Source organism: Amphiura filiformis, chromosome 3 (genome assembly GCF_039555335.1).
Source record: "Amphiura filiformis chromosome 3, Afil_fr2py, whole genome shotgun sequence".
Classification (NCBI taxonomy): Eukaryota; Metazoa; Echinodermata; class Ophiuroidea; order Amphilepidida; family Amphiuridae; genus Amphiura; species Amphiura filiformis.
The window spans coordinates 7,747,336-7,765,256 of NC_092630.1; the positions used below are offsets into that span (position 1 = coordinate 7,747,336).

General features: G+C 38.1%; 2 protein-coding genes across 3 annotated transcripts in view; both read left to right on the plus strand.

The window, feature by feature from the left end:
* LOC140147950 (uncharacterized) overlaps window positions 1-9,051 on the plus strand; it is a 46,275-nt gene extending 37,224 nt beyond the window's left edge. The window contains exons 2-3 of one of the 2 annotated variants that reach the window (XM_072169742.1): window positions 2,502-2,660; window positions 4,807-9,051. In XM_072169742.1, coding sequence (XP_072025843.1) covers window positions 2,502-2,660; window positions 4,807-8,504 — 3,857 coding nt within the window. In that variant the 3' untranslated portion in view covers window positions 8,505-9,051. The remainder of the gene's footprint in view (window positions 1-2,501; window positions 2,661-4,806) is intronic. The other variant, XM_072169743.1, reaches the window with a different exon arrangement.
* Window positions 9,052-15,884: 6,833 nt separating this feature from the next.
* Window positions 15,885-16,730, plus strand: LOC140147044 (uncharacterized). The gene has a single exon (XM_072168817.1). It carries the CDS (start codon window positions 15,885-15,887, stop codon window positions 16,728-16,730), a length of 846 nt encoding a protein of 281 aa, XP_072024918.1.
* The last annotated feature ends 1,191 nt before the right edge of the window (window positions 16,731-17,921 follow it).

Genomic DNA, 17,921 nt, shown 5'->3' on the forward strand with positions numbered 1-17,921 from the left:
TACAATGTATTAAAGTGAATGGTGCATTGACCATGTGAAAGTTATGTGTGGCTTGCCTGGCACAGTGTCACAGTGCCAGGACGAAGTAGTTATAAATATACAAAGTGTTAAAGTGACTGGTGCATTGGTACACACGTGAAAGCAATGATTGTCTTGCCTGGCACAGTGTCACAGTGCCAGGACGAAGTAGTTATAAATATACAAAGTGTTAAAGTGCCTAGCGCATTGACACACACGCCGGGCACACACGTGAAAGCAATGATTGGCTTGCCTGGCACAGTGTCACAGTGCCAGGAGAAGTAGCTACAAATATACAAAGTATTAAAGTGACTGGCGCATTGGTACACACATAAAAGCAATGATTGTCTTGCCTGGCACAGTGTCACAGTGCCAGGACGAAGTAGCTACAAATATACAAAGTATTAAAGTGACTGTCGCATTGGTACACACATAAAAGCAATGATTGTCTTGCCTGACACAGTGTCACAGTGCCAGGACGGAGTAGATATAAATATACAAAAGTATTAAAGTGATTGGCGCATTGGTACACACGTGAAAGCAATGATTGCCTTGCCTGGCACAGTGTCACAGTGCCAGGACCATGGCGAAGTAGCTACAAAATAATATAGAAAGTATTAATTAAAGTGACTGGCACATTGGTGCACAAGTGAAAGTAATGATTGTCTTGCCTGGCACAGTGTCACAGTGCCAGGACGAAGTAGCTACAAATATACAATGTATTAAAGTGAATGGTGCATTGACCATGTGAAAGTTATGGGTGTCTTGCCTGGCACAGTGTCACAGTGCCAGGACGAAGTAGTTATAAATAAACAAAGTGTTAAAGTGACTGGTGCATTGGTACACACGTGAAAGCAATGATTGTCTTGCCTGGCACAGTGTCACAGTGCCAGGACGAAGTAGTTATAAATATACAAAGTGTTAAAGTGCCTAGCGCATTGACACACACGCCGGGCACACACGTGAAAGCAATGATTATTTGCCTGGCACAGTGTCACAGTGCCAGGAGAAGTAGCTACAAATATACAAAGTATTAAAGTGACTGGCGCATTGGTACACACATAAAAGCAATGATTGTCTTGCCTGGCACAGTGTCACAGTGCCAGGACGGAGTAGATATAAATATACAAAAGTATTAAAGTGATTGGCGCATTGCTACACACGTGAAAGCAATGATTGCCTTGCCTGGCACAGTGTCACAGTGCCAGGACCATGACGAAGTAGCTACAAATATAGAAAGTATTAATTAAAGTGACTGGCACATTGGTGCACACGTGAAAGTAATGATTGTCTTGCCTGGCACAGTGTCACAGTGCCAGTACGAAGTAGCTACAAATATACAAAGTATTAAAGTGAATGGTGCATTATTGACACGCACGTGAAAGTAATGTGTGGCTTGCCTGGCACAGTGTCACAGTGCCAGGACGAAGTAGCTACAAATACACAAAGTGTTAATTAAAGTGACTGGCACATTGGTACACAAGTGAAAGTAATGATTGTCTTGCCTGGCACAGTGTCACAGTGCCAGGACGAAGTAGCTACAAATACACAAAGTGTTAAAGTGACTGGCGCATTGACACACACGTGAAAGCAATGATTGGCTTGCCTGGCACAGTGTCATAGTGCCAGGACGAAGTTGCTACAAATATACAAAGTATTAAAGTGACTGGTGCATTGGTACACACATAAACGCAATGATTGTCTTGCCTGGCACAGTATCGCAGTGCCAGGACGGAGTAGATATAAATATACAAAAGTATTAAAGTGATTGGCGCATTGGTACACACGTGAAAGCAATGATTGTCTTGCCTGGCACAGTGTCACAGTGCCAGGACCAGGACGAAGTAGCTACAAATATAGAAAGTATTAATTAAAGTGACTGGCACATTGGTACACAAGTGAAAGTAATGATTGTCTTGCCTGGCACAGTGTCACAGTGCCAGGACGAAGTAGCTACAAATATACAATATATTAAAGTGAATGGTGCATTGACCATGTGAAAGTTATGTGTGGCTTGCCTGTCACAGTGTCACAGTGCCAGGACGAAGTAGCTACAAATATACAAAGTATTAAAGTGACTGGCGCATTGGTACACACATAAAAGCAATGATTGTCTTGCCTGGCACAGTGTCACAGTGCCAGGACGGAGTAGATAATAAATATACAAAGTATTAAAGTGAATGGTGCATTGACACGCACGTGAAAGTAATGTGTGGCTTTGCCTGGCACAGTGTCACAGTGCCAGGACGAAGTAGCTACAAATATACAAAGCAGGACGAAGTAGTTACATATAAAGTATATGAAAGTTAGACATAAAACACAGAATAAACAAATAAACAAAATACCAATTTTGTGTCTGTATATTTCGTGCAGTTAAACATATAACAAAGAATAAAATAAATAATTCGTGCTCTCTTACACGAAGGATAAACCCATTTATTGCACTATATATCTTTTTAATACATTGAAATTTGCCATTCTAGCAGGTGAAATGATGGACAACAGAACATTACCAAGAACCGTCATTCCAGCCTCTATTCAAGGTGAAACCATCAACATACAACATCAGAATTTAGTGACTGGTGACAACTATCATGCCCAGGAGATGGTTATCAATATTGGAGGAAAGACGAAACGAAAAGGTACACACCCACTTACCCAAACACACACCAACTCACCCCCGCCGCACATACACAAACGCGCCCCAACTCACACACACTGCACAGACACTGTTGATGCTTTGTTCAATTTCATTTAAAGAATGACGGGATTTTTTGAAGTTCATACAATGGGCTATTCCAATTAAAATCCACACTCCCTCTGTGGAAGATTTTGGAAATATCTTCCACAGAGGCAGTATGAATTTCAAATGGAATTAACACATTAAAAAAGGAGCATTAGCAGCTCCATTTGAAACTCATCCTTCCTTTGTGGAAGATTCAGGTTGAATCTTTCTCAGAGGGTGTATGAAATTCAAATGGAGCTACCCAATGTGCCCATTCCTTTTAAAATTCATACTCCCCCTGTGGCAGATATTTCCAAAATCTTCCACAAGGGTGGTGTGGATTTCAACTGGAATAACCCAATGATGCAATGTTTTTCCAAGTAGCCTCATTCATTTTTCAATCTTTCAATCTAAGAATATTTAAACGAGTCCAGAAAATGAGGAAGGTATATAATATTCCACCATACTCATTTTATCAGAGTTTTCCTCTTTACCTGTTCTTTCCCTTGACCACTCCTAAACAAATTGAAAGATGGCAGTATTAATTTCGTTTATTACATGTTCTGGCAGATTTAACTGGATATATCTTAGTTGCTACGAGAGTTGACCCTTTGTCACAATTGCTAACCATTGTCAGGTGTCTCTTTATCCACGCGTGAATAATATTTTGAATCTTCATTATTTTTCCCGCCCAGTTTTCAGGTTTCTCATTTGCAGACTTAGTACAACTAAAATATACACCGAGTGATTTAACAGTATTATTTGGGTATAATTTTTATTTTAACTCATAAAACAAGTTCTTTGACTTGTTCTGTTCTACAAGATCCAATCCACATGGCTTCCGTTTTTGTTGAATGATACAGTTGAAAATACACGTAAAGCAGTGGCGTAACTAGGGTTGGTAGTGCCCGGGGCAAGAAACAAAATTGGCGCCCTACCCCCCAGAATATATTAGACGCGGGCAGTGGCGTAGCTAGGGGTTGTGGCGCACAGGGCTAAGGATACATAATGCCCCCCCCCCAATTCTTGAAACAATTCTTGAAAATTTTGACTTTCATCGCCTGGAGGGGCGCAGAATCGATGTTGAATTGGTCAATTTGGCGCCCCCTAAGGGTGACGCTCGGGGCACGTTGCCCTCCCCTGCCTCCTAGTTACACCACTGACGTATAGTATTGGTGTACATTGATATACGCACTTCACTTTACAATAATTATGAAGGGAAAGTTTTATGCCATTTATGTTCTTATTCTTATCTTATATATTTTACAAGCTAAAACTTCAATAAATATTATAAACAATAGTGCAGAAAGGGAACAACCTTGACGTATACACCCTTCTCCAAAGGGAAAAATCCAATACGATACCATTTTGAACAATAGCTCTCCCTAGCTAAATCTTTACCTTTATGCAACAATGTGATAAGACCTTTTCTTTGACTAGATGCCAACATCCCTAAATCAAAACCTTCATTTAATTGATTAAGATAAGATCTGTGGCCAAAACTATTTTATTTGAATTGTTATATCAAAACGAACATTTTGACACCTCTTTTGTCGAAATCGGAGTCCCGGATCGGAGTACTTTTATATATTTGACCCACATTGAGCCAAAAATGCGTCCTTTGATTTTTCGGTAGATAAATCAAACTATACATTTTCTGAATCCATAATGACTTATGTAATAATCTTATTGATTGTCCTTGTCCTATTTTTGCCTGTATACTCAATTCCACAGTTGTCACCTTTGACCTGGTTGGATCAGATCGCGTCACATACAGGGTGTATCAAAATAATTGCTACCATCAATTTGAGCATGGCCAAGACTGCCACATCAAAATGCAGCATAACAGCCACCTTATTTGTAGATTTATAAGATAAAAGGTCACAAAACTATAAATAGGAGTCATTTCACGAGGATCTAATGTTGAATTTGGACACAGCAGGCGTTTCATTTGACAACAAAGGTAATGGGTACCAAAGGTAATGGATACCAATCATTTTGGTACAAAGATGATAATTACTGATCATTATTGTTTTACATTTTCCTTTGCATTCAATGTGTAGAATCTCCTGATTTTGATTTACAATCGGTTAGAAGACAATTAATGGAAGAATACAAAGAAACGAGAGGTAAGATACCACTAGTACCTGGTATGCCAGAAAAGTTCGCCAAGATGGAAGACCTCTTTGTCAACTTGGAAATCATCGAAGAAGATCAAAAACCTTCTGGGGTAATTTGTCGAGAAATGAACTCGTACGGGGATATTGTATGTATTGAGCGATTAAAGGAAAAGAGTGAAGAAAAAGAATTAGTCAAACGTATCCTTGTAAGAGGAAAGCCAGGAGCTGGCAAATCAACCGCAATGTCTAAACTAGCATATGATTGGGCATGTAAGAAGCAAGACTCACCAATATCAAGATTTGAATTAGTCTTTGCTATTGCAATCAATGAGATTGATACCGACACAGATCTTGTAGGTATCATTCAAGATCAATTACTACCAGATGTATCAGGTGATGGTTTGCGTGCATACCTTCAATCAAATGCTAGTTCAGTGGCCATTTTGTTTGATGGATATGACGAGGCCTCGGCTGATTTTCACCAATGTAAAGCGGTACGACATGTGTTGCGTAGTAAATCATTGACCGAAGCGTGTGTCATTGTAACCACTCGACCCAACCAAGTCGGTACATTTTGCCGTAACTATGGCTCGTATCTACAGGTTGAAGTCAAAGGGTTCGCAGAAAACAGTAGGCAAAAGTATGTCAAGAAGTTCATGCAAAACAAGGAACGCAATTCAACTGATTGTGCCCTTGGTTTTCACGACCTTCTTGCTAAGTCAACTCGTCTTTTACAACTTTCATCTATACCTATCATTCTATCAATGTTGTGTCTGCTTTGGGTTGAAAGCCAAACACTCCCATTGAGTATTACTGCCTTATACACATGTGTTATAATGCACTTAGCAAGGCACAAATACGCCAAAGCTACCACAGATGATGATATGTATGACTCAACTGAAGAGCTTCATGATTGGGTCGATAAAGTACTATTTCATATTGGTGAAATAGCAATTATTGGATTGTTGGAAGACAGGTTAGTATTTAAAGCGAATGAATTTAAAAAACAACACCTAGAAGATGCCCTATCGCTAGGTGTAGTAGTTAAACAAAGACAAAGGTCTAGAACAACTGTCTCAAATAGTGTTACATTTCTACATAAAACGTTCCAAGAAATATGCGCTGCCTTGTACTGGTCAAAGTTGGTCGATAGAGATATGAATACATTCAAATCGTATCTATGTCGAATAACCAAAAGAAATGTGTTTCAAATGGAATATGTTTTGAGGTTTGCTTGTGGGCTGAGTAATACCGCGGCTGAAGTCATCCTGCCGCATGTTGTTCAAATAATGTGCCAGCATGAATGGCTAAGAGACAATGAGGGCGAGATCCGTAGTATTGATAAAAATGAATGTCAACAACTGCCTCTTTTTCTCCTCCATGAGGCTGAATTGAATATGAAAACAAACAATCAAAATCAAAAACTACACGCGCTTATGAAACCTTTGTACAGCTGCGTTTGTATTGGTGAAGGAAAGTATTCATCGCAAGAGTTTCTCGAAATATTGGACCGCTACTTAGATTTACAAAAAGAAACAATGGCCAAGAGAGGTCAGGGGAAGAGCTGGTTGGATGATGTCGAGAAGGCAAGGATCGAAGTATGTCAAAATGACAAACAAGCTGCAAAAATGATTTGTTCAATGCCAATGTTATCTGCTTTACATGTGATTGAAAACGAACGGTTTAGTAGAACAGATATCACGTCATTTCTGAACATATTGCCCAAGCAACAATTCACTGGAAGCTCACTTTCGGAGTTATTTTTCAAAGAAGTTTTTTGTGATATCCAACTATTTTCTCAATTTCTTTCTTCCTTGCCATCTCTGTCAAACTTGACATTGGCGAATGTATTTTTACGTGGTACCGGTACGTTGATTAATGCAATCACCTTGCCTCGGCTACAAGAATTACAAATATATGGCCACTCAAAATTGGCATTGTGTTATGCAAAAGAGTTTTTCCGTTTATTTTCATCACTACCATCTCTCACTAAACTGATCATAAGTGGAGTTTTTATACGTGGGGAGTGGTCTGGTGTTATTTCCTACCCATCACTAAAACAAATAGAACTGGTGGCCTCTTGGTGGTCAGATTCGGTATGCACAGCAATAATCAGTGAAATATGCCGCGCAGGTAATTTGATTGAAAATAAGATTCAGTGTTCTAGGCATCAAGAATCTATTCCTTCTTCCGAGATTTGTTTACCATTTGTAAAAATGCGCTTTACAGATCTTAAATCTGGTGAAACCGCCAAGCTCCTTAGAGCAGTGAAGTATATGCCACACATCAAACATATAAGTTTAAAAGCAGGAGAATCCGATAATCGAGGGGAAGAGGAATGTCGCGAACTTCTTGAATCATTGCAGAACACGCAGAAATGCAATTGCATGAAAGGGAACGATTCTAATATCGAGTTAAGAGCGAGTCCTTACAGTTCACAGCTTCAAGAACTGGAATTTGCAGGGTATGATATAGGCGATTTCATAGATATCTTTGTACGTGCCTATAGTTATATGCCGCACCTGAAATGCTTAAAACTACACTGTGCTTTGGAACCTCATCAATGTGAGATTTTGTTTGATGGACTAATTGCAGCAGGGAAGCGAGACAGCAGAGGTTCGCCGCTAGAGGTCTTGACGTTACGATATAGTACGTTAGGTTATTCGGTCGGAACGCTTGCTCGAGCTTTCATGTACATGCCTCGTTTGAAATCACTAGATTTAGACTTCCAACAATTTAATCCATCCCAGTTTGCCACGTTATTAGATGGGTTAATTGCGGTTGGTAAGACGATGGAACATGGGTTGGCACTAGAGTCCTTTAAGTTATTTCAGCAGCAGATAGGCGATTTAGTAAGCAAACGTACAGAAGCAATCATGTACATGACACGTTTAAGATCACTAGAATTGCATGGGCTATGTCCAACACAAAGTGCGGTTTTATTTGATGGGTTAGTTAAGGCATGCAAACAATCCAATGATGGGTTACCGTATGAATCACTGACATGTGATTGTGCAATTGGAGATTCAGTTAGTAAACTTGCTCAAGCATATATTTACATGAAGCGTCTGAAAACACTCAATATTTCGAGGCTAAATCCATCCCAGTGCGCTGTGTTGTTTGATGGGTTTATTGTGGCAGGCCAGAGAAACGAAAGTAAGATGCCGCTAGAAGTCCTAGATATGTCATGCAACGAGATAGGCGATTCGGTGGGGAAACTTGCCGAGGCATACATGTACATGACCGGTCTGAAATCCTTAAAATTAGGTAGAGGGTATTATACATACGTATGGAAATCATACGATGGCTACAGGGGGCTTACTCCATCCCAATGCGCGGTGCTGTTTGATGGTTTCATTACGGCAGGCCAAATGTTAGAACAACAAAGTGCGTCAAGGAGCGATACACAAACTGATAACCAATGTCCATCACCGAAAGAATTGAGTATTGAGACATTGTTCTTAAGTTGCGCTAATAATGAGATCGGTCAGTCAGTTGACAAATTATGCGAGTCCCTGCAATATATGCCTCATCTAAAATTGCTGAACATAAGAGAATGTAAGGTGACTTGGGATGGTAAAGTACTGCTGAAAAGGTTCCAGAAACAACTGAATGCCAAATTTACTCTCTGCGATAGATAGCTCAGACATGTGTCATTTATACACTTACAAGCGGGCAGGGATGTAGACTCGAGTCAATGTGACTTGGACTCGAGTCGAACTCAAGTCACCGGTATTTTTGTGACTTGTGACTATCTTGCAACTCTAACAGATTGGCATGACATGTGATTGAACAAAATGACTTGGACATGGAAAAATGGTGATGAAGACATTTTGATTTATTCCTTTTTACAATCGTTTACTTATTCGCTTAGACAAAAGAAATGTATGCTTGTCATTTCCCGACCGACTCTAATCCTATACAAATTTTACTGTACAAAAGAATACCGAACCCCATTTTGGAAAGTCCAGTGTGCTTTCTCTTCACACCAGTGCATGTTCACACTTTTAAACTGTTTCAAAACATACATGAAGTAATATACTGTGTAGAAAAACATCCTAAATCACACGTTCATTTATTAAAGGTTCTTGACCCAATCGACAGCTTCAAGCATTACCCAAATTACCTCATCGTTGATTTTGGTATCATAATAGATCCTATTTTACTTAATATTATCCTAAAATTTGACGTTCCAAATCGATATAATATTTCTAAATAAATCATTTAGGACGATTTACACTGATCGTAACGAGAATGCATCTCGCTCCGCGTTCCAACGTATTGGCTTGCTAATTGTGTCAATTAATCACATTTACGCTGAAAATATTCTCGGGTTTTTTTTTAATAAGGGACGATATTTGACACTATTCGCACAATATGCTAAACCAATGGGGTCACCACCTTTAAAATAGTTAGTCCGATTAAATGGTGGCAATAAAAGTTTTAAAAATCTGATCGGCTGACCCTGTCTTCCAAAGAGAGGCAAAGAATAAGCAAATATTTCTTTTGGCCAATGTAAAGTCTTCATGATAAGTATTATTACATTTGTGACTAGGTTCTCAATTAGAATTAAATGCACCCTTGTAAATATGTTTACAGTGTGACACTGAGAGTATATGTGATAATATAGTGTAATAACTAGCAGGTGGAGAAATAATAAAAAGAACAATCCTAGTCTTGGACGTACATGTAAATTATTTTTATGTATGTAAATATTGTGTGCTATTAAATACGCTTTAGGGAAACATACGGGAGTGGTGAGCGGGTGGGGGGGGTTGTGGTGTGTGTGGGTGGTGTGTAGGTTGAGTTGTGTTTTTTGAGTATATAGGGCAGGGGCGTATCGAGGCCACCAAGCCGGGGGAGGGCAAAATAAATCGTCCAACTGACTCTCTACTAAAATGACTTCATTGGAACAAATGCGCGCCAAGCGTGCGAAGATTTGCAATTTTAGCGCTAAAATGGGTCAAAATTAGGATAATGCCTAAAACCCGGCCAACGAAAGAAGCACATTTCAACGTTTGTTCAATTTTGTCCCGGTATTTCGGTCCGGGGTGTTGCAACTCCCTCGGTCGGTAAGCTTCTGCCAGCCTGCCAGGGGGTGATTGTAAAGTGTGCTGAGGCTTTTTTAGTGAGGATGAGGTATTCAGGTGTGATTGCGTTAGTGGGTATGAGTGAATGGAGTGTATATGGGTGATTATCAATTATAACAGTAATTATTGTTTGAGACAAAGAATCCCTCTATTTGACAATTCCGTATAATAATAATAATGAAACTACAGTGAAAGGATAGATGAATGTTGTTTGTACAAAATACTGTATTCCATGTGTAATAGGAATATATAATGTGTGTTATATGGTCCCTCTAAACAATGTAAACAGGTTGGACTGTAAAAGTTAAGAAAATGCTTGATATGTTACATAATCTGTATTGTAAGTAAAATGTGTGCTGTCATTTTACGGAACTATCCGGCAGGAAAACCTTTATTTTAACAACCGTCGGATATCACATTACCGGTGCAGCAGGTCAATATGAGAAAAATACAGTACTTGTGCAGCCAGTCACATTGGTTCACACATTGACCGGGTGCACCGGTAAATGTGATATCCGACGGCGCACCCGAATAAAAATCAGTTATACGGCGCACTAAAAGTACCCGTACACAGGAAAAAAAGTACTCGTACATTTATACCGGAAGCAATATCTTAAAGACACTAAAACTAAAATAAAAAACAATAAAAAATAAAATGGTCGATAGATGGAGAATTTGGTTTTGCGCATTTTGATACTTTATTCAGCATGATGCAACTTTATTCCGCCATACTATTTGAATGGCAAATGTAGAGGTTCAAAAGTGACACATTTTGATATTTCCCCCTTTTGTTATACGTACGGGGTTACAAATGACGGCTAACTCTGCTGTGTTCATAATCTGCGTGCTTCGAGGGAAACGTCAGTGTAAAACTTTGTCACCTTTGAAAAGCTCTCTTTTTTCAATTGCTATAAGTTTGGGAAATAAAGTTGCATCGAATAAGGTATCAATATGCGCAGAATAAAATTCTCCACATGTTGACCACTTTATTTTGTAATTTAGTTTTAGCGTCTTTAAAAATAACTTCTGTTTTTGAAGATTGTATGGATGCATTGTATTTAGTAGACAGCTTTGCTGTCGGATTTTCTCTTATTGTCAATTCAATATTAATACTGGCTAAAACTTGTGTTGTTTACTTTACGCATGATAGTTAAAGTATGCACAAAAAGTAACGCAGCCGTTATAAATACGCCTATATAGTTTCAGAATATTTCTACACAGAAAGAAGGATGATTTCTGCACAGAAAGAAGGATGATTTATTTGAGCGCATTTTGATGGCCTATTTGTATAATGTCGTTCAATATTAACAACACAGTAGTGCTTTTAAAGAAAAATACCCGAATTTAAAAGTTGCAGTTTACAGCGATCAATGGTTATTACACAAGCATTGTGCCACGTAAAACCCTCCATTTATCTTCGCGCTGTCTTCAAATCAATACAAATCATGAAATAGCTGCAACTTTTAAATTCGGGCATTTGTCTTTAAAAACACTGCTGTGTTGTTAATATTACACGAAATTGAACAAATGGGGTATCAAAATGCGCGTAAATAAATCATCCTTCTTTCTATGCTGCAATATTGTGAACACAATTATTAGTTCTGACGCTATAGGCGTATTTATAACAGCTGCGTTACTTTTTGGGCAGTCTTTATTATCGAAGAACCACAATTTCATTCTCTAAGAATACATCAGGTTTGCATATATTTATATCTGTGGAATAACTGAACCAATTTTACTTACTAATGTCTCAAATTAAAGATTGGGGCACAGCGTTAATTTGCTTACTTCGGTTTCGTAGTATTTTATCTAGTTATGTAAACAGTGCACTGTATTTCATGTATTGAAATAAATAAGGGATAAACCAATATCTTCCACAAATTCCAGTTGCAATATGTATGAAAAACATGTTTTTCTTTTCTATCAAAGCTGATTGTATACATTTTGTAGATAATATTAATAAGAACATTTACCAAAGCTTAAGTAATACACCTTATTGTATAGATAATAGTAGCACACCGTACCCTTTTCCAGCAGTGCTATAATTTCCCATATTAAAATTGTACAATGCAATATGAACTGTGTATTGTCTTTTTGGAAGAGAACTTTCTATAGAACACTTTCAATTAGATCACTAAGTGACAACACATATGTGACATACTTGACCGATAACAGATTTTTGAGACAGATTGATGTTGTAAACATAGGTAGGTGCAAAACCAATACCCAATATTTTGGATTTGCAAAGACAACTACTCTGACCTTCACCTCACATATAAAACTAACCAGACCATTCTTGTTAAGACACCACCTTTCAATTAGTAGTAGTGACAACAGATATGTACCATATTTGACTGATGTTTGAAACATCACAATATGAAGGCCTATGGTTGAAGCTGAGGAAAGAAAGAAAAAGAAAGAAAGAAAGAAAGGAATAAAGAAAGAAAGAAAGAAAATTGAAAGGAAGGTAAAAAGAAGTAACGAAAGAAAAAAAGAAAGAAAATAGAAAGGAAGAATGAAAGGAAAGAAAGAAATGCATAAGGCCCTTTACAATTAATTCTTAGTTTCCTGTTTCCCGCCCGCGTCCAAAGTAGAGAATTACAAAATATTTAATTATTTTATTTTTATTTTGGATTTTCTCTTTTAAAATAACTTAAATGACTTCCATTTGATACTTAAAGACTTTGATCATATCAACTATAATGATGGATAAACAAAGAACATAACTGTACCATTACTTATGTATAAAATCAAACATAGTTGTAAAATAATTAAATGCATGTTCCTTGTGAAAACGGGTTGATGTAGGTTGCGACCACTTGCTTAAAAATAAAGAAAATAATAGATAATTAATAATTAATAATTAAAAGTCGCCTCATCCCTTGTTTTCAACCATGAAACAGGAAACTAAGAATCAATTGTGAAGGGCCTAAGCAGAAGGAATGAAAGAATAACAGCAAGAAAGAAAGATAGGAAAGAAAATAAATGAAGAAAGAAAAAAGGAGGAAGGTAGGAAAGCAGGCAAAATGGGAAATGAATGTGCAGGAAGAAATCAAGGCTGTTACACATTTAATAACAAACTGTCAAAACCAGTCTATAAATCCAGACACATACAATGACCATCTACCTTGCTCCTTCAGACCCATAAAATGATTTCCCCAATTATCTGCCTTGACCCTACATATAGATCAACTCTTGTCAAAGGTAAAGGAATTGGAATTGGTGACAGGTTTATAGATAAACAAATTGGAGTTGATGACAAGTTTGAGACCAGGACAGTTGGTTAGAGCACACGTCCTTAATATAAGAGCATTTTGGTGGGTGCTACTAGTTTGTAAGAATATTCGCGGCTCACGCCGCTCATACTCTTACTACTACTAAGAACGAATAAATTACAGTTTCTTCAAGTACCGAAACTCTGTGAAGCATATGTCACTTTCTTATAGTCGCAGGTGGTTAATAAATAAGAAACTTCTGTACCCAATTATAGTCCCGACGTCTTCCAGACATGTTTCCATTGCGACAAACACAACGGCTAACGGCTAGCTGCGTCTTTTGTTTTTCGCAACGGGTTAACGTCGAGAAAGAGAGCAATGCACAAAACAACGTTATTAAAGGCACATTCAGCGATCCCAAAGGAAGTGTAAAAAATAAAATTGTTTATAAATTGCTTAAAAGTGAAGAATATAAAGTCATTCAAATTATCATTTGGTATTTTCGAAATGAAAAAAAAAAAAAAAAAAATGGCAAAAAAAAATCCAGACTGATGAAAACAGCAGTATTGACGAAGTTGTTGCCCCATTCAAATACATGTAGCTAATTTATATACTGTTAGTATATAAATTACAGATACATGTAAATGCCTTATTTTGTCTTAAATACACGTCTTTCTGCTGCACCACTAGCAGGCTATGTTAGCACATTTATTGACAATGACAAAGGTACCAAAAGCTGAATTTCGATGAATTTTACGATCGTACGGTCCGGATGAGCAAATGAGTGAATGGGCCTTTAATTTGAGCGAAATAAAAACTTGCTCTTGTCATGCATGTGTTTTGCCCCAAGAACTACGTATAACGACTATAACACAAACGTTTTATTTACCAACCTTGGTCATTTGATGAAAAAATTAATCACTTTTTGCATCACAAAACAATGGAAAACTTTTTGCAAACTTTGTATGTTTTATAACATCATAACAAATAATTTGCAAAGTGATGAACACATTCCTATTTGTTTTCCTCGCGTTTATGTCATTACAAATTCCCCACCTTTTTGATTATACATAATAATACATAACAAGAAAAATATATGAAGTGATGGAAAAAATCCTTACTTTTTCATTTACAATATAATGCAAAATAAAAATGACTAGTGTGCAAAGTGATGTAAACATTCTTAACTATCATCGGCAAATAATAAAAAACATAAGAAATGCAATATTGTAAAGTAATAAACAAATTCCGCACTTTTTTGCATCATAAAATTAGCAAACTGAAGAAAACATTTCTCACTTTTCTATCACATAATAATAAGGGAAGTATAAGACCCAGACTATGCCATAGTCGAATTTTATTAAAAATATGTTATTATTAGTCATGATGAACCCATTTCTTTGAACTCAAAATTATACTGATGTTTATTAAAATTAAAGTATTCAATATATAGTAAAATGGTCATAAAGAGTTAAAAATATCAGATGATTAGTGACAAAAAAAGTAATTGAATGCAACATTATCTTGCATAATTATAATGGCTCACTTTAATACTGAACAATTCTGATTTTGGAATCTACCAGTTTATTGATAGCGAACCCCGAAAATCTAACAAACAGAGGGAGTGCGGTACCTGAAAAGATCAGATACAGATGTGAAAATCTATCAGTTGCACACAAATCAATATAAATCAGAGTTTTATGCTTTATGTAATAGCCAGAGTATGCAAAATGGGCAAGTGGACTACGGAGAAGTCTATATAGACCCGGATATAGACCCTACTCAATTTCTAATTAAAACACAGATAGCATATTTCATGAAGTAAGTTACCCTTTCACCCGCCATAGGACAATACAAACATTTCCAACGTGTGCCCTAGGTAGTGGCGGCACCAGGAATCTTTTTCTGGGGGCATTGGGGAAAAGCGAATTTCGTGGGGGAGGGGTCAAAATCGACAAATTTGAGCAAAATTGCCGCAAAAAGTGGAAATAAACGTAATTTTGGGGTTTTTTCCCCTCAAAAGTGTGGGGAGGGGGAAAACTGGGGGGGGGGGGAAGAAAAATATTGCCCTCCCGTAGCGCCGCCACTGGTCCTAGGTTCAGCCAACTCTAAATTTCACCTCTCTGAAACTGTAATACGGTGGGGGAATCGACTTTGGAAGTGACGGGGATGTGCGGACAGCAATTCGAAACTAGGGGTCTGTCGGTGAAAGCCTAGACACCAAAAAAAGGGTGCACTTTTATTACAAATCCATCAATGTGCGCTTTCCACCTCTCGGGTGCACTTTTATTACAAATCTGTATAGCAATGTGTATTTTCCACTTCCTGGATGCACTTTGATTACAAATGAATACCTGAGTGGAAGAAGGGCCCAACTCCATCAAAACTGTTTCTGAGATATTAAGAAAAAACTTAATATTTGGAAAATATTCCTTGATACTCCTTGATATGAGTGCGGCGTTTGATACGGTGGATCACGCCATACTGTTGAACCGTCTCAAGCAGAAATATGCTGTAACTGGGACAGCCCTTGAGTGGTTTCGCTCATATCTTAAAGGATGGTCATCACGTGTGAACATAAACGGCACCATGTCAGACCCAGTTACTACTGATTTCGGACTGCCACAAGGATCAGTCCTCGGACCTCTTTTGTTCACCACATATTCCAAGCCCATCGGTGAAATTGCGAGGAAACACGGCATCGGTTACCATCAGTATGCAGATGACTCGCAATTGTATGTTGCTTTTTAACCCGCGTAATCCTGACGACATCATCAAGGCTTTGAACAAGATATCATGCTGCATTGCTGACATAAAATCTTGCCTCACCGCCAATTATCTGAAACTCAACGACTCCAAGACTGAGTTTTTCATTGCAGCATCAAATCATAATCTCAAGCTCCTGGACACACAGAACATTCAACTCACCATCGGTGACTCCACAATCAATCTGTCTTCTGTCATTCGCAACCTGGGTTGTCACTTTGATTCCAACATGTCTCTTACTGCTCATGTTAACATTCTCCGCAGAAATACGCTCTTCCAGATAAAGAACTTGTGGCGTATTCGGTGTTACATCAATCAAGAGACCTGCCATCATGCAGTAAGAGCACTGATACTCTCCAGGCTCGACTATTGTAACGCACTCTTCCTTCAGCTCTCTGCAAAAGACATAAGCCGTCTCCAAAGACTTCAGAACTCCGCCGCGCGTGTCATCTTTGCCGTTGGGCGTCGAGTCGAAGCTCACCCATTAGTCTCATCTCTCCACTGGCTCAGCATTGATAAACGTATCAGTTTCAAAATTCTTCTGTATATCTTCAAGTCTCTCAACAACCTTGCTCTCAACAACATCTCCAACAAACTGACTCCTTATATTCCTCAAAGAACTCTCAGATCAAGTAATGACACCACGCGTCTCCTGGCTGATAGATCCATCAGTGTCGCCGGTGATCGTCGTTTCCCTGTAGCTGGTGTTAAGCGCTGGAACTCATTACCAACAGAAATCAGACTTTCGCCATCGGTCACTCTTTTCAAACAGAGACTCAAAACTTATTTATTCTGAACTGTTTTATTCTGAACTGGTTTTCTTATGACTGTATTTGTTTTTTATTGTAAGCGCAACGATGCTTCCTTTGCGAATTGCGCCCTAACAACTTTTGTAGTAGTAGTAGTAGTAGTAAAAGTTTTATAGGCAGAATGTTTTCATCTTCAGGGGACCTTTAATACATGAACATACAGTATTACATACATTCGAAATTATATATGACGTTTGGCAAAAGTACAGGTCTTAATAGCTGGAGTTGGGCCCTTCTTCCACTTATATACCGCAAGTGCCCTTTCGGTAAGCAGATGTGTTATAAATAGCTACAGAAATTTGGTAATTATCCATTAATTGCACAAGTAGAAGCATGTAATATGTTAGCAAGAAAGTTTATTGTAGTGAAAAGCAGATTTCATGGATGAACAAAATTCCTCTTTAACCCTATATTTGTGGAAGAAGGGCCCAACTCCATAGAGTTGGGCCTTTCTTCCATGAAAACCATGATTTAATGTACATGGAAGACTACTTAGAGAGTGGATTTTGGCTCATTTTTTACCCACAAGGAAGAACAGTCTGCTGGCAATAAAATGATGGGTAAAACTCATTTTTGTAAAATATTGGAGTTGGGCCCTTCTTCCGCTCAGGTATTCAAATCCATCAATGTGCGCTTTCCACTTTCTGTTTGCATTTTATTACAAATCTATAGCAATGTGCGCTTTCCACTTCCTGGGTACACGTTTATTACAAATCGATATAGCAATGTGTAGTTCCCACTTCCCGGGTGCCATTTTATTACAAATCTAGCAATGTGTGCTTTCCACTTCATGGGGGCACTTTCATTACACATCTAGCAATGTCTGCTTTCCACATGGGTGCACTTTATTACAAGTCTAGTAATGTGTGCTTTCCACTTCCTGTGTGCACTTTTATTACACATCTAGTAATGTGCGCCTTCCACTTCCTGGGTGCACTTTTATTACAAATCTATATTGCAATTTTCCACTTCCGGGATGCACTTTTTTTTATACAAATCTAGCAATGTACACTTTCCAATTCCTGTGTGCACTTTTATAACAAATCTATATAGCAACGTGCGCTGTCCACTTCCTGTGTACACCTTTATTACAAATCTGGCAATGTTCGCCTTCCACTTCCTGGGTGCACTTTTATTACAAATAATGTGCGTTTGCCACTTCCTGAGTGCACATTTAT